The sequence below is a fragment of the Manacus vitellinus genome, unplaced genomic scaffold (assembly GCF_001715985.3).
Source record: "Manacus vitellinus isolate BGI_N305 unplaced genomic scaffold, ASM171598v3 scaffold_7_pilon, whole genome shotgun sequence".
NCBI lineage: Eukaryota > Metazoa > Chordata > Aves > Passeriformes > Pipridae > Manacus > Manacus vitellinus.
Genome location: NW_021940813.1, coordinates 10,120,357 through 10,144,583, shown reverse-complemented (window position 1 = coordinate 10,144,583; position 24,227 = coordinate 10,120,357). Strand labels below are relative to the sequence as shown.

The 24,227-nt window shown below is 38.9% G+C and overlaps 1 protein-coding gene across 3 annotated transcripts; it reads right to left on the bottom strand.

Moving 5' to 3' along the window:
• Nucleotides 1-1,588: 1,588 nt before the first annotated feature.
• Nucleotides 1,589-24,218, bottom strand: ACOT9 (acyl-CoA thioesterase 9). 3 transcript variants are annotated; one of them, XM_029964760.1, is made up of 16 exons: nt 24,122-24,218; nt 23,165-23,256; nt 21,536-21,562; nt 18,462-18,507; nt 14,802-14,972; nt 14,673-14,710; nt 12,644-12,727; nt 11,950-12,053; nt 10,294-10,367; nt 8,169-8,236; nt 7,114-7,225; nt 5,902-5,992; nt 5,112-5,197; nt 4,215-4,302; nt 3,877-4,027; nt 1,589-3,623 (listed from the first exon to the last, which is right to left on the bottom strand). In XM_029964760.1, exons 2-16 carry the CDS (start codon nt 23,244-23,246, stop codon nt 3,565-3,567), a joined length of 1,281 nt encoding a protein of 426 aa, XP_029820620.1. In that variant the 5' UTR covers nt 23,247-23,256; nt 24,122-24,218; the 3' UTR covers nt 1,589-3,564. The 3 variants fall into 3 exon arrangements, with proteins under 3 accessions (XP_029820620.1, XP_029820622.1, XP_029820621.1); XM_029964761.1 differs by lacking the exon at nt 21,536-21,562 and having other exon boundaries at nt 3,510-3,623; XM_029964762.1 differs by lacking the exons at nt 18,462-18,507; nt 21,536-21,562; nt 24,122-24,218 and having other exon boundaries at nt 23,165-23,251.
• Between the last annotated feature and the right edge of the window lie 9 nt (nt 24,219-24,227).

Sequence of the window (24,227 nt, the reverse complement as noted above, 5' to 3'; positions counted from 1 at the left end):
GGACCACAACCTGTAGCATTCTCCTTTGACCAGTCCCCAGAGTTGCATTCCCCTCTTCCAGCAACCTCCCATTTGTGCTGTGTAAGAGAAGGTAAGGAGCAGCCAATTCCCAGCAGTGCCTAAGCCTCAGGGACAGGAGCCCTGCAGAGATAAGGATCTCTGCTGTCAGGGCAAGTGCTCCAATATCATCATCCAATTACAACTTCCACAAAAGGAGTCCCCAGTTTCTCTTTCTTGAAAGCTGAATATTTACCCTTTTATTTTCCTGTTAACTAGGGCCTAGCCTGTGCATCCTCTCTCCCACACCTAGTTAAAAATGCATTCAGAGGAGAATCAGCAATCAAACCAGTCTGTCACCAGACAAAGGCTGGACTGAATGTGCCGTAAAACCAACTGAGCATGCAGTAAGTTTAGAGTAGGTTTCTGAACTAAAACCCTCTCTCAGCAGCCCCTGCTGCATCAGCTCATCCAAGCTTCTTCCCAGAGTGCTGAACACCACGACATGCCTGCAAAGGAATGGTGCATATTGGAAAAAGGGATATCAGAAGCTGTAAGTTTGAGTAATAATTTTAATATTTTTTTTTAGCCACAGAAAAATAAAAACATTTAGAAGAAAGCGCTTTCTTGGGCACTGAGTTCAGCCAGTCCCACATAAATCTCCTTTTATATCACCATTAAGCAAGTGGATAAGGGGAGGCAATCCTGCTCCCCCTCCTCATGGTATTCCAAGACATGATGGCCACAGAAACATTAACTTCCCGCTACAGAGCCCCAGTCAGTTATATGGATAGGCTTACTATAAATACAAAGATTATCTACCAATTCCTTTAGGCTTCTGTGGTAATGGTTAGTCACCTACAGCAGTGACGGGTTGGACATTAAGTTTCAACATAAACCCAACATTAATCACTATGTTAAAATATTTTAATTCTGAGATCTGAGAACAATTTTCTCTCACACACAAAGGTATAAAGCAGCATGCATACCCTGGAACAAAGACACATGTAGCCTATCACCAGAGAGGGTGACAACGTGGAGTTACCTTCTTAGAGTAAAAAATGCATGAGCTCATATATATAGTAATAAACAGAAAGACATATAGTATCTTTTACATATGTGTATATATATACACACACATTCAGTATGTCTGTACATACATTTCTGTAAATGCTGTCATTGTGGTATGTGATTAAGTTATTATGAAGTTTGAGAACACACTTTTTCTAAGCATCTTAATTTGAAAGATTCATCTTTACTGTGTCCAGAGGTTCTGATGTCATGCCTTCCTCCCTACTCTATTACCTTTTCTCCTCTCCCATCCCTTCCCAAAGGCTGAATTTAGAAATTATGATAATTATGTTTTTTTAAAATGCAGCTGCAAAGGCAGTAGAGGAAGAACTTTGTATCCCCTTAACTTACAAGTGTTATAAAATAGTAACCCAAATAGGACCACTGGGTCAATAATAAAAACCTGCAGATAGTCAGGAGTAATACACAGTTCTGAAATAGATCCCTCCACTTCCCGCCTTCCTATTTATTTTTTAACAGTGAACATTGATCCCTGCAGTGAGGGGGGAAGAAGCTGAGACAGAATTTCAGTTTTTTATTTGTGTAGTCAGTCAAGTATATTGAGTTTCCAAAGAGTTTTAAAAGGGAGAAGCCCAGAAAATACAACATATCTCCACAGCATTAAAATCATTAAAGAAAAAGATTATAAAATCATAAAGCTGAGTCAGCACTGGAGTATGGCTGAAGAGAGAAATCCTACAGAAGGAACCAAGAGGTTACTATCATGGCAATGCATTGATCTGAGCAGGCAACAACCCTGTGCCTCCACTGGAAAGCTGTTGATCCCACTCATCAGTAACAGCAGCTGAGTCTTAGAAAGGAAAGGCTGATGTGCAACATGCTGGTTATTACAACGCTCACTCTCCTCACAGGAACAACAATTAGCTGTCAGGAGCCAGGAACTTCATGCCATCCTAGCACCAAAGGAAACTGGTCCTAATTATGAATTTCTCAGATTTTCTTACTCAGAAACAAAAGCATAACATGCTGCTTTATTTTATCAATCTTTTATCTCAAGTCAGAGTCTGTTCTTGTGTATCATTAGGCATCACATGTCATCCATTTAACTATCACTGAGCCGAATTCCTCTTTGTGTGTCTTGATCAGACAGGATATCAGTCTTGATGTGAAGGTATCAGAGGTCTAGTTTTGTGCTTGTGATAATTATATTCACTGCTAAAAGTTGATGCCTCCCATCCCCTCACCTTCCTGATTTCAGGATGTTAAGCTGTATCTGCCAGATACTCAAGATTATTAAAACTTTCTCCATTACATCAGAAGCACTTTAGTATCCATTACTTTCTTCCTATTACTTCCTGTTGCCATAGTTATGTCCACCATAGAGTCCCCTCTGTGGTGGGAAAGTGCTCTGTCCTTCACAGGTAAACTTGCCAACCTATGCAATACTCATACTGCATTTCAGTCCGCCAAGGAACCAGGTGAATAATCCAGCTGAGGGGGAGGCTGTCCTCTAGCTGTACCACCCCTCAGTGGTCAAAGATCCTCCCACCATTCAGCAGCTGACTTGGGAGCTGCTCAACAAAGATTCTTTAAACCCCTAACTCCAGCATCAAACATCGCCATTATCATTTGAGCAGCATTTTACCTTTTTTGTTCCCAATCCTTAATAAACCAAAATGTTCTGTTCTACAGTGCCATTTCCCAGTCCCACCCAATCCTACCAATAAGGTCTCTAGTCTGCAGGACATGAGAAATAATTCACTAAGGAACTCACTTACTGTTATATATTAAAACAAACAAAACAAAAGTTAGAAGAGGCTGGCAAGGACTGGCTGTACACGAACAGAATGCCAGAAGATACCACCTGGCCACCCCATTTCATTGCAAAAATCTGTTTCCTCCCAAGGGAATGTGAATCCATCCAAAACAGAAGCTGCAATAACCTTGTAAAATCCCCACTGATGGGAAACACCTGCTTTACATTGTGTACACACTAGTAACTTCTGAGCCTATGCTGCTGCCTAGATACATGTGTCCCTGTTAAAAAAAAAAGATGACCTTAAAGCTAATTCACACAAGAATGTAGGTCAAATTGCTCCACCTGTGTGCATCTACCTATTGCACACATTTTTCTGACAGAACTTCTATCCATTATCAGGGAAACACAAAGGAGAGCTACTAAGGGAACAAAGGCAGATGGTGACAAGACAGCAAAGGTTGTAATGAGATCTCTCAAAGCAGAAAAAGAGAAGCTATCTAAAGCCAAAACCGTATTTTTCAGCCTTTTTTCGTAGCATTGGCATGTGAAAGTAGATTTCAACAAATTCTAGTAGCAAACAATAAAAAATCCAAATATATGCAAATACATAAAGAGCAGTAAAAAGGCAGGTTTTGTTGTGGAGTTTGGGTTTGTTATGGTTTGGTTTGGTTTTGGGTGGTTGTTGGGGGGTTTTTTGAGTATTGCAAGCACCTGTCCTTTAGCCTTCTCTTTCCAAGACAGTGCTGCTACCCTGCTGATGCAGCACCCAGCGCCTGTCAGATTTCTTTCATGACTGCATCAAAGTGTCGCTTCCCATCTAAATACAACATGGACTCTGAAATAAAGTGGAGAAAAGAGAGAACCATATTAGAACTTAGTATCAATACTGAGCAACTACAACTACATAGATTGGCAAAAGCAAGAAGCAATCTACACTGTCATCAAAGCATAAAATAAATGTGGTTTGCCATGAAATCCTGTTAAATTATTCAAATGCCAATAGTTCATCTACTAAAATGACCAGTGTTTCAAGAGAAAGTCATCTTTTCTACAGAGTTATGATGACAACATATTCATTGGATACTTGCCTCCATATGTATTAGGTACAACCCGTGGGACCTCATTTTCTGATATAAATGTAAAATGGAAGATATTGGTAGTATGGTGCTCCCTGGTATTTGCATCATAAACTTCACTGTGCACTCGAATCTGGATGTAGTTTTTTTCCGTGTAAGAGACCTACACAGTTAAAACAAGAATTATAGCTTGTAATTTACCATTGGTGCTGGAAACTGCAACAGACTTCATTACACCATTTAACAAGAAAAGTCACATGCTCTCATAGTGCACTGTTTATTATCAGTGACTGGCAGTGATCACAGCAAAGATAAGGTTTGCTCCTTTTCGAAAAGAAATCAACTCCTACCTGTGCAGAAAGCAGTAATAAGGATCCAATCTCAACTGGCTTCTGAAACATGATATCATCAACAGATACAATAAAGGGTCTGGAACCCCTGAGGAAGCAAAAGAGAAATTTTGTCTCAAGAATAAAAAGGAGGTTTAGAGAAATTTAAAATATTTTATTGGCAGCATTTTAATGAAGGGTTGCTAGAGAACAAATCTCTTCCTTAAACAAGAGGCCACAGGAAGTGCTAATGAGTTATGTCATCACCAAAGACAAAAGTAACTGGAGGAAATATTTCACACCAATAAAAGTTCATGATCTGTAAGGACATGTTATTGCATCATTATTCTATCCTATGACTTACACTTGCTATATGATCTTCATGCCACCATTGCTCAGGCCTCAATTTTCCAAGCACTGACACAAACCACTTAACTTTGTTTCAGGCAATGCATACTCCATTTAACTGGCACACAGAGAGAGCTTTGCTGGGTGATGACTTCAGTCATGCTCAAGCAGTTACTAGAAGTTCAGAAACCATTCCTTTTGTGTATGGAATGAAAGGATGTAATATTTATTTGCTAGAATGTCTATTTTATATGGTTACAAAGAAAATGAATCTTCAAAAGTTCATCTGAATACCTTGGTAAGTTAAAAGAAAAGAGAAAATGGATGTATTTTCTATCTTCACAAGTGCTGCTTAAAAACCGAGCTCCAAGGAGCAAGATGCAAATCTCTTTGTAAATACAACAGGTGCCCTAAGTAAGACAGCACTGTGCACGAATAGTTCAAGATTCTACTAGACACCTAGGTTTTCTCAGCTCAGATAGTCATTAGGTTGGTTAGCTTGGCCTTCCTGACCTATGTATATGTGCATAGTGATCTGGATTATATAAATATTCCAGGCCTACAACTCACCCATAGCTGCAAGCAGTTGCCCATCCCAGTTCAAATGCCTTTCTCATGAGAAAACCCCCAAAGATTCTATTGAAGATGTTCCGTTCCTGTATGTAGAAACAAAAATCAAAATTCTTTTCAAAGGATTGTGTTGAAGTTTGCACTTCAGTTTACAGTATTTAACAGAAGTCCCAATACCTGAATATATAAAAAGCACTACTGAAATATACATGCAAAATTCAAAATGCCCAAGGCAACTTTACTTACTAGGAGCTCATCTGACTCATTTAAAAACACAAGATAACAACTCAAAACTGTGACAGCAACCAAAGGCCAAACTTTTTGCAAACACTTTACAAAGGAATTTCTTTACACAGAATGAATAGTCTAGTAAGAAAACAAGGTCACTAAAAATCTTCTATTTTGCAGTGGTAACCCATACAAATAACAAAAAACTGGCAAAAGAAACTATGATCTAAATACATTGCAAGGACTGCAGAAGTGAAACAAAATAATGGTTTGACTAAACTTACATAAAAATTCAACCTCTCCCACCAGAGCTCAAAACCCCATCCAGCCTGGCCCTGAACATTTCCAGGGATGGAGCATCCACAGATTCTCTGGGCAACTTGTTCCAGTGCCTCACAACAGTCATAGTAAAAACTTTCTTCCTACAATCTAATCTAAACCCCCCCTCTTTCAGTGCAAAGCCATTACCCTTTTTCCTGTCAATACATGTCCTTGTAAAAATTCCCTTTTAAAGTTACTTCTTAAGTACCTTTCTGTAATTCATTAATATTTTTCAAAATACCTGAGGATGGCAAATCTGCAGGCCTTTTAGCTTTGCATCTTCCATCCACACTGAATTGGGTGGTAATTTACGACTCCGGAAACTTACTGTCCTTTGGAAGAGACAAAAAACTTTATAGTCTACAGAATTAGCAGAATTCAGCAGCCAAAAATGCATAAATATTAAATGCAGACACATATTTAAAAAAACCCACAAAAATATGGAACACCAAAATAACCCCAAAACAGAAAGGGTGTCACTAAACACTGTTCCAACTGACCTTGAAGCCTTATCTAAGCTAGTACTTTGATTTGTTACTGCAATAAACCTATGCTCCTGATCCTTCAAAAACTTCTACTACTGTTCAAGTTTATGTGACTGATGAGGCTCGAGAAAAGCACATGAAAGAAAAGATGAATCACAACCACAAAGCACACACTTTGTCAGAAAAACCTTATTCTGTTTTTTTAAGTCATAATAGGAATTAAAAGCACACAATGAGCTAACAGAATAATTCAACATCAAACACACAGACAGTTTGAGGTTTTCAAATCCAGACAGAATGTGTACAAAATACATCTGCTAATTTTAAGGGAAAGCATGTCTCCCTTTAGTAAACAGCTTTAAAAATAACAACTGTATAATGTTTAAAAAATTATAAATTATCACAAATATAACACTGCACTACTGTCATTAGACACTGTTCTATCACCATGGGCATCAGATGATTTCACATCAATCTCAAATATAAGAAAAGTATGCCAACAACAGTCTCTCTCAAATAATGTTGTCAGGTATTATATTCAAAAACACACTACAAAGTTATTTGGTCATAATATGGCCAGTTCCTGTCCTCACAGGTTTTTTAACTAGGTATCATGGCAGAAAACTCTGAGACTGTACAAGTCATGGTTGCAAAACTAATCCATTCCCTTATTTGGTTAAACATGATTAACCTTTTTCCTCAAGATCATTCCTAACCTGAGCTTGCTCAGGTCTCTGTGCTTACAGTGTCCCTTTCAGCATCTTGGCACAGCTAACACTATGTATTAACTGAAGACTCTTTTGAGAGCTGCAGATGTCACATTAAAGTTTGTACCTACATTCCAAATAAAATGCCACAGAATTTAAATGTGTTCATTTATTCCAGACTACCCTCTTACGAGCACCCACTCAAAAGGTACTTTTCTCTTTCATAGTACATCAGTTCTCCTCCACCACTCCTCTTCTTACTTTGTGTCCAAAGTATGAAGGAATATGTCATGCACAATGTTTCTTTCTTCTGCAGTGGGAGCCATTTTCAGTAAGGAAGCAGTGCTGAATTCAATCCTCCTCAGCTTGTTCACTAAATATTAAAAAAAAACTCCTAGTATTAGAGTTCAGAGAAAAAAACAAATAATGGTTCTGACAATTTTAACTTGGAATCAACTGTCTTTCCTTTTTTCTTTTTTCCCCTGTAAGTTAAAAGCTGTAACTTCATGGTCCAATCAATTCAAACACAAAGTTGGCTTTTAGAATAACCTGCATCAAAGAAAAAATAAAGCAGAAGTTTACTGCTACCTCCACCACTTTGATGAAGAACTTCAATACGTGTACTATGATACCCACTGCTTCTACAGAAAACTTGAGTACTACCCTCAAAATACAGAAAAACATACCTAACAAGAAACCCTACAGAACCTTCGGGCTTTGCCAATGGTACATGAATGGAAATTTATGACAGAACTCGTTACCATAGGCTGCAATGATTGAAACTTTAGCTTAAAAGATCTTCTGTCCAGTTTATTCAGTCTTCAATGTTTCTCTAATTCTCTGCTTTAAAACTTCATCTTGGAATAAAAGAAGATGGAGCTAAACACTCCTTCCCCTGCTCTCCCCCTTTTCTTTTTCCCAGTTTCTGTCCTAAGGGAACATGGGCACCCAGATAGCAAGGAGCTGTGTTGCACTTAGCAGGTCCACCATGGGGTAATCCATCAGTCAGAGCATTAGGAGAGCCTGGGCTGCACTCAGACCCGAAGTGGAGGGAGCATCCTGCAAACACAGGAGTCCAGGGGGTGTGCAGGGCACACCAGGAGCACCCTTATCTGTCAGTTTAGCCAAATAGTTTCCAAGTATGTGATAGCAGACTTTGAAACTCTCTTACACTACTGACACACAAGCCAGAAAAAAAATTTGATATTATATAAATTAGGAGCATTTCTAAGTAGCAGAAACTCCTGGTTTACTTCCTTCCAGCTATTAAGTTGAACCTGAGGCAGATGTACATACTACCAGGAAATACGACATACATTCCCCTTGCTTGAAGATTTCTTCCTCCTCAGGACTCTCAGGAATGAGTGGATTAACAAATGCTGGCCTATGGACAGGAATTTTTTTTAAATTACAAACTTAGCAAGAATTCATTCTATAAATACATTATAATAGTCTTCCATTTTTGCTTACATACACACTACAAGATGAAAAGATATACTTCAGGTTATATCATAGAAATAATTGCATTATTTCATAATGTGGAGCTGCCAAAAGAACACCCCATTAGTTTTAACTCTGAAGAAGCAGTTAAGTGATCCAAACACTACCTAGTGTAATTAAGAAAGAGATGTGTCTCTCCCTCTTAAGAAGATAAAATTGTACCTATAAATTATAATGAACATTATTCAAGCAGAAAGCTGCTTAGAAACTCAGCAAATGAAGCCATGATGATTTAGGATAGACTAAACCAAAAACTGAATGGTACCATTCCTCCTGGAATAGAAAGAGCACAGTGGCATAGTTAGTAAGTGTTTTTATAATCTACATGCTCCCATGACAGCCTTATCAACAGCCAAAAGCTGTTTACCACGTGTACTACTTATCAAAGAAGATTATGACATGCCTTGAGCACAAATTTTTATGTTTATTTTACTGCACAAGTAAGTTTACTTTAACCTAATTATATGACATTTAATTATTTTCAAAAGTAAAGGCAAATGGTTATTTTCAAGAACCATTCTTTCCTGTAATTCCTAATTATTATTTATACAAATGCTCCAAACAACATATACACACACACAAAGTATGTGCTGAACAATCCACCTCTACCCCAAGTCTTTCCTTGTGCTGGTGACAAGAGGCACACAGAGAGAGGATCTTTTCTCCTATAACAAACTGCTCTTTCCTGGTTTGCTAAACCTCTGGATTTTGAAGACAAAGCAGCTCCTTCTCCACTGCAGAGTTTATTTCCCCTCTCCTCAGCTCAGGACACATCTACCTCAGCTCTCCTGCCCAAGCCCCAAGCTGTGAGATGCAGTTTGCTATAGTCCAAAAGGCACACAACCACATTTCTGTGGCACTACAGCCAACCTATTGTACCCTGTACCTCTCTGAAGGGTTTTTACCTCACATAAATACCCTCCTTATATGGACAGAAACACAGCTGGCTTACGGCCAGCTAGCCTGTACAACAGACACTGAAGTTTGCATCTATCTGCACAAGTCCATGTAGGCTTGTCCTCAGTCAATCTGCTAGTGCATAATGACATCAGATTTGATGTAATTATTTTGCAAAATTAGTCCTTAGAATGGGAACCATGATTATAAGTGGTTTTCTTAATGTACAGTGTGTTCATTGGTTCTAAAAAAAATCTGAAGGAAACCAAACTAAAAACTACTTCTAATGCTATCAGGACTACATAATTAAATAAAGTAAAACCCCTTCATTAAACACACCCTTCTTCATTAAATAGAAGCAATTATTTAAACTAGTTGGAAAGAGGAAACAGTTTATTACTTTGGTGGGCTATACAGGAAAGAGGTTAAGGAATACAACCATTTATCTGATGCTGGAGTTATAAAGCAAAACTGCAACTGAGCAGCCTCTTAGTTTAATGACTAAGGAATTATAGATAAAGTAAAATCAGAAAAATAACAAAATTAGTGTTTAGGGGGTTTTAAAGTTCTGTGGGAATACTTATCAGTTCCATGTTAGTTACACATGCAAGTTGCAGCCTGAATTATTCTGGTGACACTTATCAAGTGTCTATTAGGGAATTAATGGTATTGTTCACTCAAAGACTATTTAACTACTGAAACTCCATCTTTAGCTCTAACAGCTACTAGAATGGAAGTGGGTTTCTGGCAGATTTATTCACTTCTTGTGTTCATTCAAGCCAGTCACTCAAACAAAGGGAAAATCTGTTAAAGAAAAGGGTCAGCTCCCAAGACTACCAGCAAATCCTGGTATCATTTGACTGCTGAAATCAATACTCTGAAGCTTGTCACAGGAAAGTTAACACTTGCCAGCAGAAAACATTGACTATGTGATTTATTTAACACTTACATTATAGGGCTTCCACACAGAGAGAGCAAGCTGCCACATTTGCCATTTTCAGCACAGCAAGAGTCAGAAAACTATTTTCCTGTCCTACAAATTACCGTTTATTCTCTGGGTCCCGGGCCACCATGACAAAGGTTGCATCTAACACAGGGCTGTAATCACCATCATGTAGCTAAGAGAGACAGAAAAAAAATGTATTATTAAACTCTAAAATTGTAAACATGCTTAGCAAGCTCTTTAGTTGACATCAACTATGCGGCCACACCGTTAATTTTGCTTACTTTCACATTGTCATCCCTTCCAACATCTCTCACAATAGGTCAAAGATAAGGAAATAATGCAAATTAAAACTTTAGTTTCAGGAATTCTGCAGTAAAACATTTAGCAGGGAATGCTTATTAACTGCTTTCAGCTGGGAGAAGAGAAAATCAACACAGACATTGTAAAAGTACCCACTTAACATTTATTCTTAAAAATGCCGAAAAATACTTTTTTGTTAATACCAAACTGCCACTAATGCCAGCACTGCAAGGAACTCTGACAATAAAGGTGTAACATTATCTTCTACATAAGAGATTTTATTTAAGGAGACCAAGAAAATCAAAAAATATTTATCTGTTTTTCTGAATTATCACAGAATCATAGAATCTCAAAATGATTTGAGTTAGAAGGGACCTTAAAGACCATCTAGTTCCAACCCCCCTGCCATGGGCAGGGACACTTTCCATTAGACCAGGTAGCTCAAAGCCCTGTCCAGTCTAGCCTTGAACACTTCCAGAGATGGGGCATCCACAACTTCTCTGGGCCACCTGTTCCAGAACCTCACCACCCTCACAGTAAATAATTTCTTCATAATATCTAATCTAAACCTACTCTCTTTCAGTTTGAAGCCACTGCCTCTTGTTCTGTCACCACAGGCTCTTCTAAAAAGTCCCTCTCCATCTTTCTTGTAGGCTCCTTTCAGGTACTGGAAGGCCACAATCAGGTCACCACAAAGCCTTCTCTTTTCCAGGATAATCAGTCTCAATTCTCTCAGCCTTTCCTCACAGGGGAGGTGCTCTGACTATTACCCCTCTGACTATTTTAGTGGCCCTCCTCTGGACTCACTCCAATCATTTAAGTGTTTATAGGATATCTTTTTTACTCTAAATAATTAAATAACTGAATTAATGTTTCCGTTAACTAATGAATTCACAGTAAATATTTATTAGAAATGTTAAGATTTTTTAAATTTAATTATTAATGTTCCTTTTGCTTCCTGCATAGTGTAGCCTAGTTACAGCCTTCATTTATATTCCATTATTATTTAATAACTCATTAAAAAAATTATGCTACACAGTAGATAAGATGAGCACATGAGATACAATTTAACATCAAGTCTGAATACCAACATTAAAATTCATAAACCTATAAAATGATAAGGCATAAGGAAAATAAAGTTTTTCAAAAGCAGGGAGAAGCTTATTTGAGAGCATGCAGAGCACAGACACCTATTTTTTTCAGTAGGAGTACTGTGCTGCACTTTAAATACAAAATACTGGTTAAGAAAAACACGTCTTGAAAGATTAGCAAGACTGCCTTGCTGCATCGAGACTACTGGAAGCTGTCTTGGTCTTCAGAACATTAGGGCTGCCTCAAGCCCTTCAGAAAGTTATTCTAGAATATATAATTTAGATTGCTCAAGCCATTGTCCAGAATTTCCCCTGAAGCACCTCATGCCTGTCATAAGATGGAGAGAAGTCACAGGAACTAACCTGCAGCATGTGCATCGTCACTTCCATTGAGGTCTTCCCAACCCAAGAAACATTGCCTGTGAATTTGATGTCACAGTCTGGATATATAATCTTCTTGCACAAATCTACAAGACAAACATTAGTGTTTACTGGAGGCAGATCACTCACATCTAATACTCGAAAGGCCAGATTCTCTAAGGCCTTTCTGTGTTCTGAAGGTGGCAACACACGCAAAGACAACCCAGAAAAGCCGGTTGTTGCAAAGGACCAAACTGCTAGTCTGCAGTTTCTGCCTTTCCAGACTTCTCAAGCCAGAACTGGAGTAGGAAGCAGTCACACAGGTGGACAGCAGACCCCTGGAGGTGTTCAGCAGAACATGTGAGACAAGCAAGGTCCCAACTCCACCAGAACAAACACTGTTCTATAATGAAGCTAAGAAACCCGGGTGCCAATAGAAAACTAAACACAGAAGTGAAGAAAGCATGAAAGTTGTATTTTGAAGTGACATATGAAATGCTAAAAAGCACTACAAAATCCTCTTCTCTCCTTCCTTCAACAAAAGCCACAATACTTGAGAGTTCAAGGCCAAAACAAGATGAAGTGAACTAAACAGGAGAGTGAAGAAGGTATCCTCAACAACCATGGGAAGGCAGTGGCTGCTGAAAGAGTAAGACAAACAGATGAAACCATTTCTACTGACCAAATTGCCACTTACTGATTTTATCCACCAGAGCTGTGACTATGGATAAGGGAGACTTTGGCTGCATTTCCTGCTTGGTGTGAGTGTAGCAAATAAGAACTATGGAGAGATCAAAAATTGAGTCAGCTCTTTAACAAAATCATTAGTGGAGCAAATCAAAGCCATCTTGCAAAGCATGAGAAGTACCTGCAAAACACAAACTAAAATATCCTACTGTAGGAAAGCCCAACTTCCACATTTTCATGCAAGTAACACATGGGATTGCTGTAAAGAAAACAGTGATGCAGCAGTTCAGTTTTATGCATATTTACTCACTACAAAGAAAAATTTAGCTAAGCACTTTAAATCAACTCATCACTCTACTCCAAATCCTACATAATCTCTTTCCTCTACCCCTGAAGCCCACTCAGATTCTTCCAATCTTCTGTTTTGATTTCATGCAGGTTGCCCAAGGATACATGTTATTTGAGGACTTTTAAAATACTGATTCCTTTAAAGAGGTGAAGATTAAATAAGATGTGCCTTACAGGCATGAAAGCACAGTCAGAGATATTTATCACACCGCAGTCACTAAAAGCCAAACCATTATTTAAACTAATTAGCTTTGTTCTTAAGAGCACATCCAAGTAAACAGACTCCTTAGAGTAATTCAAGGCTGCAAAAATAGGGTTTGTCCTAGTGCTCACGTGACTTTCACTCAACATGGATTTCCATAATCAAAAGTATCTGTTTGGACTTAACAAGATAAGAGAAGAAAGATCTCTGTCCTTCCAAGTAATCTATGTTTTCCCCTAAAATTACTGGAGACACAGTTCTAAAACCTGTTATGCCTATCAACTCGTTACATCAATATGGCCATCCTGAATATTTTGTACTTGGGACAGAATCTTGATTAACCCAAAACAATACATCCCCAGCGGAACTGACTGGAGCACAGTATGACTGCAAACAAGGCAGACATTCTGTGCCATCACAGGAAAAAAAAAAGGTCTTCACAGATTTTCAGGGAAAATAAACAAGGCAAAGAATGAAAAACAGGCTCCTCTCATCTAACAATGGAGGGTAGCCAACAGTTTGAGGTCTCCTTTTCTAATTCAGGACAGGTGCTGAAGCCAGTACCTTCCACCTCCCAGAAGGAAATATAAATCATCCAGCTATTGTGTCTATCCTAGATAGACATACATTCCCTTCTTTCTCTGCCTTCCTCAATTTTGTGAATCTGGACCCTCAGAAGGAACAGAAAAAAACCGTTCCATTCACAGCTTTCCCTTAATAAGCACTTATTCTGTGTCAAAAACCTCCATTGAAAAGCTCCCAACCAGCTACAGAACTTTGATGAAGAAGAAGTCACCTGGTGACTTTTTAAGATAAAAGTATCTCCAAGTTCTATTAACAACCTAGCACTTATTTTAACTGCAATACAAAAGTCAAAGATCTTTAACTTTTCAAGACCACAAATAAGTGAAAAGAAGAAAAAAAATTAAGGATGCTAACTCATGAAATAACTGACCCAGTTTTACCCTCAATATCAATTTGGAGACAGAATCCAAGAATATACATCAATTGTTTTTAATTTGTTCTCAGTGGTTACATTCTGTTCTTTCCAGATTATACACTCTTCACCCCAAAGGGAAGATTAAAATATTTCCAACCTCTGTTGGGTTTTGTGTCAGTTTTTGTTGAGTTTTTTTTAAGAAAAAACAATCGTAAGTTTTAATTTTCAATACACACTGTGCAAATTATCTCTGAGTTAACACTCAATGCAGATTCATAATCTAGAATCACTTTTCAGTAAATTATTCTTGTAACTAGTCCACTAAAAATTTGACAGAGGCAAGAAGTTGAAGTGGAACAATTTTGTTTCTGTCTGTTCTTTATCATCCATCCTTTCTTTCCAGCATCAGTGTCTTTCTTTTTTTCCTTCCCCTTTGAGATAGCACAATTATGGGATTCTCTGCCTGAGGTCATACTGTATCACACCAAACAGTGCTCAGCAGTACTCAAAATCACTTTGTGGAGTGTTTAAAAGGGCACAGATACATACCTCCTAAACTGTCAAGATCTTCAAGGATCCTTCCAAATCTGTAAGACGGGTTTTGACAATTAAATACCTACTTACATAGCAAGTGGAAGTTAACAGTTTCCTGTATGTGTCACATGGTTGCTTTGTTACCTTACACTGTTGTGTACGTTCAGGTACTTTTCTCTTATTTCAGGCTGACTTCCTAGAGGTAGAATAACTTCCAAGTAGCTATCCTTCATTCTTCTGGGAGGGAGATCTTCCTGACATTTTGCCAGCAAAGTATGAAGAGCTTTTCTTTCTTGCATTGCTTGCACATGATCACTGGTAAGAAAAAAAACAATCTGTCTAGAGTATGACAACACAACTGCAACCCTAGCTAAAAGATGTCACACTGATGATTATCAAAATGAAAACCAAAACGTAGTAAAAATAGCAAGACACAGTAAGTGAGCCTTGAAAAGAAAGTGAGATGCACATAATGACAGATGCTAAGCAAGACTACTGCAGAAAGTTTTGAAATATCTTTGTGTACAAGTGGCAAGCACATACTTCACACTTATGAACAAAATTAATCTAATTCTGAATGTAACCAAAATGGTTCCCCTTGAAAAGAACAAATCAGATATAATTTAACCTATGAGTTTTTGTGCATACTCATGTCTTCCATAGCTACAGTATCACAACTCTTGCCACAGTGACAATTTTAAAGAACTGAACATCAATTTATAATCTCTCCCAAGAAGTAAAGCAGCTGTACGGTGTTGACTAGTACTAAGAACAAGAGAACTAACCTGCTAAGATTTGCTATCATCCACAGGTGAGTTGCCCCTTCACAGCATCAGTTCATACAGCAAGCTAAAAGACAGGGAAAACTAACCTATTTCTTTCTCTCTCTCTCTTCCTACCCAGACATCTTACAACTATATAGAAAAGTTACAGAAAGAAACAATACAGAGAAGGGAGCACTGCTCCTTTCGAGCTACTTTTCCAGCACCACCAACTCAGAGGGGCTGCAACTCTCACAGTCGAATAAAGGCCAACTTACTGTCACTTCTCTGCAGTCTACCAAGTTGGTTCCTTGCACAGGTATCTACAAGATGTAAGTCTTGCCCAACGTTCTCTCTTACCTGTTCCACCAAAGTTCCCTCCTCTTAAAAGTGCAACCTAACCAAATAAAGCAAATATTTCATAACATCCCTAGAATCTATCAAAAACCTAAGGGTTAAACGTGCAACAGCTCCAAGGAGTATGCAAAACTATGGATCCATTTCATAGAGCAAGGGAAGGCATAAAACACCAAGCAACCAACGTTAAACTTCTGGATATGCATCATTCCTTCAGTTGTGCACGCTGCATTGCTGAGATCAGTGACACTGTGCTTAACAAAACCAGAGAGGGAAAGAGAGAAGGAAAGAGAGGGGGGGGGGAAAGGAAGAAAGGGAGAAAGAGAGAACCTTTTCACCAAAAAGAAAATTTGTCTTAAGTTTTGACTTTGGATGAATTCTGGGTATTAGCCATTTAAGATGCAGGCTTACTTGGCTTGAGTTTTACTTCAGAAAGTCAAGCTTCACCATATTTATATTCTCTCTTTTCTGTTTAATAAGTTTTGGGGAAATATGAATAATCCATGATCAAAGAGAGTAAAAGTCTAGCAGAAAACTTCAGTTAGTTTTATTTGTTTGTTTGTTTTAAACAGGAGATATGGTTTACCTCATCTTGGCAACATGACTACCACAGAGTTCAGAGGAAACAGAAAGATAACAACCTCCTCCAGAGGGTTAATGTTTGAAGTTATGCCACTGCATAGAAATAGAATATACGAGATGATTAAGGAAAGATGTAACATTCAAGACGATTCACCTTCAGGCTTTTTAAAAAACTTTTTTCTAAGGTCTCTCAGTGAAAGGTTTAAGAGAAGTTAATCAAAGAGTGTATCAGAAATTTGTCTACAAACACAAAGAAACCAAACAATAAAAATTCAATTATATTCTATTTTCACCAGTCCCATCCTGGTTCCTCTGAGGTCAGCAGCAGAACTCTTCTTGACTTCCACTTCAGAATTTGCACTTCAATATACAGAAGTGGGGCTCAACGCAGTAACATTTTTCAACAAATACTGTTACACACTGCAGTATTAGTCATACAGTAACAGTAATTCACCTAATTATTAACTAACACTCACCCTAAACATTCTCAGAAATGTTCATCTATTTCTGAAATGTCCACAATCCATCTAGACTATATTTAACAAGGAACAGATTAATAATTTTAATTACAATTTAAGTACAAAACCAGAATAAACATATAAGCAAGATATTTCTTTTTAATAACAAATGAATACAAAATGCCACTGGCCTTTACAAGAGAAATCACAAACTGAAGTTTACTTTTCACAAAATTTATGGCTGAAGGTGTTCCTCCAACATGCATCTCTCCTCTCTCCCAACAATCCAGATGTATGTACATCAGTCCTTCCTTAGCTGCAATTTCAGGACCCCTATCATCCTATTCTCTCAGATTTGTCCTCTTCAGTCATACTGTGGCCTCAATTTCATCCCCAGCTGTTCAGTCTCCACATGTATCAGCTCTTTGTCACTGTGTTTTAAAAGTGGGATCTCAAAGGCTACATGATCCATGCCCTCCCAACCTCCCCATATTAAACCTGTCATTCTCAAGCACTCCCAGCTATGGTCTCCCCAGCTTTACTTCTCCATGGCTGCTGAAGCATTCAGTACTCTGTAAACCATTTCTGCTGCATCTTGCACAGCACAAAAGACATACCTGTCTAAGAAAAACACTGCTGTGCTGATCCTGGCTTCAGTATGCTCTCCTTCCAGGATGGGGGCAGTGGGTCAGATTTGACCAGAGCCCTCTAAAATCTCAATCCTCCGATGGTATTTCCATATGGAGTCATTTCTCCCCAGCCATTCTGGGCTGTGGGAAAAGCTTTTTCACAAAACAATTTCTAGAGCCCTTTCTAGCTGACCCACTGAAAAATTTCAAGCCCCTTCATGCTTAGATCCTACTCTTACTAAGCAAAAATCAGCTTCCTGGAGTCAGGCACTTTTGTTAGCATGCCTACAATTCTGCCTAGATAAACTGAATCAGAAGACCTTCATCAGACGTTCCACCCAGGTGAGCCACTCTTTATTTCCCTATCAGTGCATAAAGTGTGTAAGAAGAGCAAACACAGCCATAAGAAAATTAACAATACACATGTGACCAACCAAGCTGCAATACAGAATTCCCCTAAAGTGCTATGCTGAATTTTCCAGAATTGTAACAGTAGAGGATTACAGACAACTCTGGTTTAGTCAATGTAATGCAGAGGGAAGAAGGCAACCTGAATAAGGTCAAAACATCAATCATTTAAATTATATGTAAATTAGTCAAAAATGAAGTTAGAGCAGACAAAGGAAATGCTAAAGATGCTCATGATTAAGGAGACCCTGATACTGAGGTGACAAGTTTCCAAAGTGACATGCAGCCTGCTTCACAGTGAACCAGCCTCTGAATCCAGTGCAGGATAAATTCACCATGTGGGCAATCCACTTAGAGATAACTCAAAGGTAACAGCAACATGACATTGCCAGCCAGACTGACTCTACAGTTCTTAAACTTCCATTGGATTCAAAGCTAACAGGACAATCTTTTACACATCAACATCACATATTTTGTTCCTTTGGTGCTAAAGATCTTCTGCCAGAGAAATCTCAGAAGTTTGTGATCCACAAAGTACCAATTCAGAAGCCTTGTTTCAACTACCTCAGTTTCACAAATAAAGTAAAATACATTTAATGCACACTGTACCTCCAGTTGGCAGATGCTCCCACTATATCCCTCAACTTGTTCCGCACTGGAAAAAAAAAAATCAAAGCAAATCAAGCTTAGTTCTCCAAGTGATGAACGTGAGGTTGCCTGGCGTTAGAAGGCATAATCCTCATCCCAGAACAAGAAAATTAAACAAATTCATGCAAATAGCAGCCCAGAAACAAAAGTTTGGCCAAATTCACTGATGCTGTTAGTAGGCATATCACAGTAATGGGTTGAGTAACATGATGCCGTAGCTTATTGTGTACAGCCAAGAAGGTGTTTGTTAGTGCAGTCACCGCCAGTGCTAATTAAGAGCTGAAACAGAGAGTGGATCAAGATCAGATTGAAGAATTATGGTATGAAAATATTACAGCCTAAACACAAACTGTGGAGATAAATCAGAAAGTCATAAAAGAACATAAAAGGGAACAGTGCAGCTGTGAGAAAGGGAATGAGAAGAATACCAATTCAACAATCCCACCCACAAAGGCAAGTAACAGCAGCAGCCTGGCTCTCACCAGCAGGGTTTTAGAGCCCAAATTTTTAGCAGTCTCCATGTTATGATACTGAAGACAGGCCTAAAAAATTTATTCTGGCCTTGTTTGTACTATCGAAGTGGTGGATTCTCCATCCTGGAGGTTTTTAAGATGAGACTGGATGTGGCACTTAGTGCCATGGTCTGGTAACCACAGCGGTGTTGGATCAAGGGTTGGACTTGATGATCTCAGAGGTCCCTTCCAATCCAGCTGATTCTATGATTCTATGATCAGAGTTAATATAAGTTCTGCACAAATCTTTCCTAAATTTCAAGAATAATCTGCACAAGCAGGTTTTCTACTCTTGCTCAGATGAGGTTGTGTGCCAAGGTCCCATCAAATCTATTAAACTACCCTATTGCTGTCAGGCAGGTAAATGTTGGCTATTTGGAAACACCTGAAAACAAGCAGCAACAATTCCCATGCTCCAAACAGAAGCTGAGAATTGTATAGTAGGGATTCCTTGCTTATTTGCAAATATTTTTTATACAAGGAGGTTCAAGTATTAGGACAAAATAGAGACATATCAAGCAAGGGCTACCAAAAAAACATCCAAAATTTCGTGGTGAAATAGAAAGAGGGCTGCTGGTGAGCCACAAGCTGATCCTTTATCAGGCTTGGCATTTTTCAAGCTAAATACCCTGTCAGACTGTTCACAGTGATCAGCAAACTGTCCTGTGAACCCTGGAGCGAGTCTAGCATGATTCCCTAGGATTTAAATTCCCCTCTCTCAGTCAGACCCACTCAGCTCAGCCCTCCTCCTTCTCACACAGTTTCTGCCCAAGTCCCCCCACAGCACCACCACAGCAATACCCCAAACCTTCTCTTTCTTGTTCCTTCCCTTGCAGCACCCTCAGCCCCCGCCCCTACACTCCCAGCCTGTTTTTGCTCTGTCTGCCCGAGCCAGAGGCAGGCAAAGGGCTGAGTGCCAGCCCCCACATGGATCCCAGTCGCTCTCGAACAGCCAGCAAACACCATGGTCTGTGGGTGACCCCAGCACTAGCTCTGGCACTCTAACAAGCCTCTGATTTAGAAGCCAATTTTCACAAAGCTTGTGTAAACACGTTTCCCTTCGAGATTGGTGGCTCATCTATTTTGGCTGATATCAAGCAACAAAAGGTTCTGAAAGAAGAGGGGGACAGGAAGATAGGCAAACAAAGACAAAACAAAATAGATTGCTTAGGCCTCATTTAATTATTAAATTAGGCTAAAAATGTTTTGAAATGAGAAGACTTCCACTACTAATTCTAAGAACAAAAAAAAAAAATTCCAGGGAAAGAAAGTGATTAAAAATCTTGAGAGTTGATTTTTTTTTGAAGGGAAGAAGGTCTGATTCTTTTTTATTTAAGAGGCAGCAGGCTTATTTACAGAATAGGTACTACTTTCCTGTTACTCATACTCCATCTGTGAAGCCGCCATAGCATGCGCTTGGTAAATACAGTGTTAGCAGAAACAGTTACAGCTTCTAGAACACAAAACCTCAATTTTTCAACAGTGCAGACTGTGCTGGGATGGAGGAGGAATAAACAGCACTTTCTCCTTGTTTAAACTAAGTTCGTCTTCCTTTTAAAAGCTCTGAAAAATCTCAAGTTCAAACCTGCAAAAATGTATATAAGCTGTTACTCCCATTTAATACTTCTGATTTCAATTTTAGACGTACAAACATTTGCCAGGCTGAGAACACATAATTTTTACCTTAACAATAAAAGGGACTACATGCAAAAGCATTTCTAAAATGTTGCCAAGCTAAATCTAGTCTATTTTATAGTTCATAAGCACATAGTTTTGCTCTTTTTTTTTTTCCTCCTTCTTGGAAAGACTATACTGCCCTTCTAGATATTATGTATCTTACAACAGAAATTTAAGTAATTAAGCACAAAAATCCATTAACTATTTCTCTTTTATTATTTGGCAAATGTCTTAAATGTGCAAAATGGGACTTATCCATCATTAGCATGTTGCATATTTCACAGTATCTTCTAAACTCTGAGCAGTGGATCATTAATGCCAGAGCAGCAGGGTCTGAGTTTATTTGCACTGTGCTGTGGCAAAGGACACAAGGACAGCTGGGCAAGATCACCGCATTCATCTTTGCCAGTGAGATCCATATCTTTTGTCCTGGTGCCTTCCCAGGCTGTATCCAGGTTCAGGTAGACACTGCAATGTATTTGACCACCAGTTTTGGTACAGAGCTTGGTCCGGACTCAGGTGAAAGATGCATATTCCAATGTCTAAAATGAAGCCAAGTACTGCAGGAGCTGCTGCTGTGAGAGATTTTGTATCCCACAAGCCTCTTAGACATGTGTTATCCAGGACAGCACCACAAACACAGTGTGCTGACAGAGATCTGGTCCAACAATACTGCCACAAGTAAGATCAGAGCCATTCACCCAAGGCAAAGTGGCTGTAAGCAAGTGGACAGAGAAGAATAATAGCATTTCATTTTTCATGAATACTAAAGTAAGGAAAAACAGTAGCTGAGTAAGTTTAGTGCTATAGCAAATACTTTAATATGTACAGATTACCACAACACACCATTATTCACATGAATAGGTGAATGTCCTGTGGAGTAGAAAACACAGGTTAGATTACCAATCAAAAGAAACAATGCAATTTACATCTAATTTAATCCAGTAAGGAGTTACCTGGTTATTCTACCTGCTTCAGTTCCATTCAGGCACATGTTCCTTAATGTTAGTAACTGCAAGCAACCTGTCCTTGCCTGATTTACAGTCAGTATCTTGGTGTTTTCAACTCAGTTTGTCCTTTCCTTACAAGTTAGCTTTGCAGTTCCTTGTCTACTGACTCTTTGGTATCTGCTTGCTGCATAATCCCAAACGGTTTTTCAAACCTGGTGCTACCATATGCTGTTGATAAACACTATTAACTTTGGAAAGAATAACTGCAGCATTTTCCAGGAAGTGGGATGAGAGTTATCTCAGAGGAAACTTCCAAAGTCCTGCTTCATGTAGCCTTTGGGAGAACCATGGAAGAAAGGGCACTCACAACTGGGACCCAAAGCTGGGAGGAAGCATGCAAAAAGCTAGTTAAGAAAAAGTATTTGTTTTTGTGAATGCATGGATACATAATTAAAGGAAAGTAGTTTATGTATCAGCAAGGTTTGTGTAACATTTAAATGCTACAATTTTGAAACAGAATCTCAAATGTGTACAGTTATTACAATCCTCAAAATATTAGTACCTCTTGAAGTTCTAATATTGGAGCACTAATCAGAGGCAAGGCCAGGATGGCCTTAACGCTTCACTGTTCTTACAAGCCTTTTAAATATCTAACTAAACAATCAGGATAATATTTGCAAATATGCAATATTCTGTATCCTTGCTTCTCTCCCTTAATGTCCTAAATTACCATTTATTAACGACAATGAAAATAAGTTCTCTAGTAATGAATGACTCTCATTTTCTCTTTTACTTGATAACTTCTATTTAGAGAACAAAGGAGAAAAGAAGATCTCAGACACAAGTAAAACTCCATCAGAGAATTATTTGTACCTGGCTCCAGCCTTTTTCCTCCTGCCCTTTTCTCAGTTCAAGGGATTAGAATGCAAGAAAAAAGTTTTAAAGCTTCTGAAACAGGAACACTATGGTTTATTCTTTCAGAGTGCTGCAACAATCTTTCCACACAAAGATCTATTGACAAGAGCAATTTCATGAGGCAATGCTGCTGATCTGATTAAAAGATTTCTCCAAGTTTACAAAATTAACCATATTGACACATTAAAGTTCTGTAAGACATTATTTCCACTCAGTTCCCCCACTTCTTGGCCATTCTCTCCAGTCCCATTGTACCTGTCTGTACTACGCTGACTTTCTATCTAGATCCAACCTGAGCAGCATTTATCCTGCCAGAAAAGAACCTGTGCTCTTCAAAGACTAGAGAACCAGACAAGCCCCTAAATTGCAACTTCAGTGATTATACTTGTGCCATTAACCCCCAAACAAATACAGTCACTTTCTGCTGCTTCCTAAACCCTTATACCATGACCGAACAGCCAAAACCATGCTCATTATCCAAACAATATTAATACATGCAAACAATATTAATACACTATCCAAACAATATTAATACATTAATACACTACCTGAAAGAATAAATTCCTTAGAAACATCATTAAATCTTCTGGAGTACAGTCAATTACTTTACCTTCAAACATGTCTAGAAGCACTGGGGAGCCAGTGGTCCCAGAAGTAAGTGTCCTAGCCAGAACAGAAGGAAGCTTCCTCATGATGCACAACCTACAGGCAGAGTAGAAGAATTTAGTGTCATTAAAAATAATGCCGTGAAAATAATTTAGGATTTAATTTTGGAATGATGTTGATTATTTCAGAAACACCACTCCTTATTTTCAGCTTGATTTTAGAACTAGATACAATCAGTACAACAGTTCCAAGACAGTTAAAATTCCAGCTGATACCTGTACTTATCTGAAAACGGGAAGGAAGGATGATTCACTGGCAGTAATCGACCTCTTCACTGACTATTCAGATGCCCTGGGACAACCAACTTAGGCCCAATACTAGCTTCTACCCTGTAGCATCTTAACACAGACAGGGTCCATGTGCATCTAGAAAATCATCCATGACCCCATCCATACACTTCTCTAGCATGCATAGCAGTGGAAGGAGGAATATCTCAAGAAGGATTTCTCAAGGTCTCCCAAGCAGTCCCATTGAGCTAAGCCTGGTCTTCTCCTCCACGGGTTAGTACTGCAGCAACTCAGGACAAGCCTAAATTGCAGGATATAATCCTCTTAGCCATTAAGCAAGAAGGGACAACCCTGAAACCCTTCAGAGAATGTAATCCACTCACAATTCAGTAAGTGTTCTACCAGGTAGTGGCCACCACTACTCCTCCAGTAAGCAAAATTGTGGTAACACAAAAACACAGAGGGTCGGCAAGTGGAAAACCCCTTGTGACAGTTCACAGCATCATCCCGTCAGGGAACATGGATTACCGGTCCCTTAATTTTCTTCAGCTGGGACTGGGGTTTCACCTCCAGAAAGAAAAGGTGGCAGGTCCTCAGGCACCAGCAGAAAAGCAGGGCCATATCTATCTGCATATATACCAGCAATACTTAGGAGAGTGAAGGGGAACACACACAAAACCTCCTCAGAATCCAGCAGTCTCGTATGCACCAGAGATGACGTGAATGGCAATTCTGAAACGCCTCCGTAACTGCTGGAGCCTCTGGACTCGTGTGTCCCGC

Bases quoted from the DNA above. Each gene is read 5' to 3' on its own strand.
- ACOT9 (XM_029964760.1), bottom strand. From the start codon at position 23,246: ATGAGGAAGCTTCCTTCTGTTCTGGCTAGGACACTTACTTCTGGGACC. The intron at 14,711-14,801 runs GTAACAAAGCAA...CCCGTCTTACAG, and splicing joins AACGTACACAACAGTGTAAG to ATTTGGAAGGATCCTTGAAG. The intron at 3,624-3,876 runs GCAAGTATCCAA...ACTTTATTTCAG, and splicing joins TGTACCTAATACATATGGAG to AGTCCATGTTGTATTTAGAT.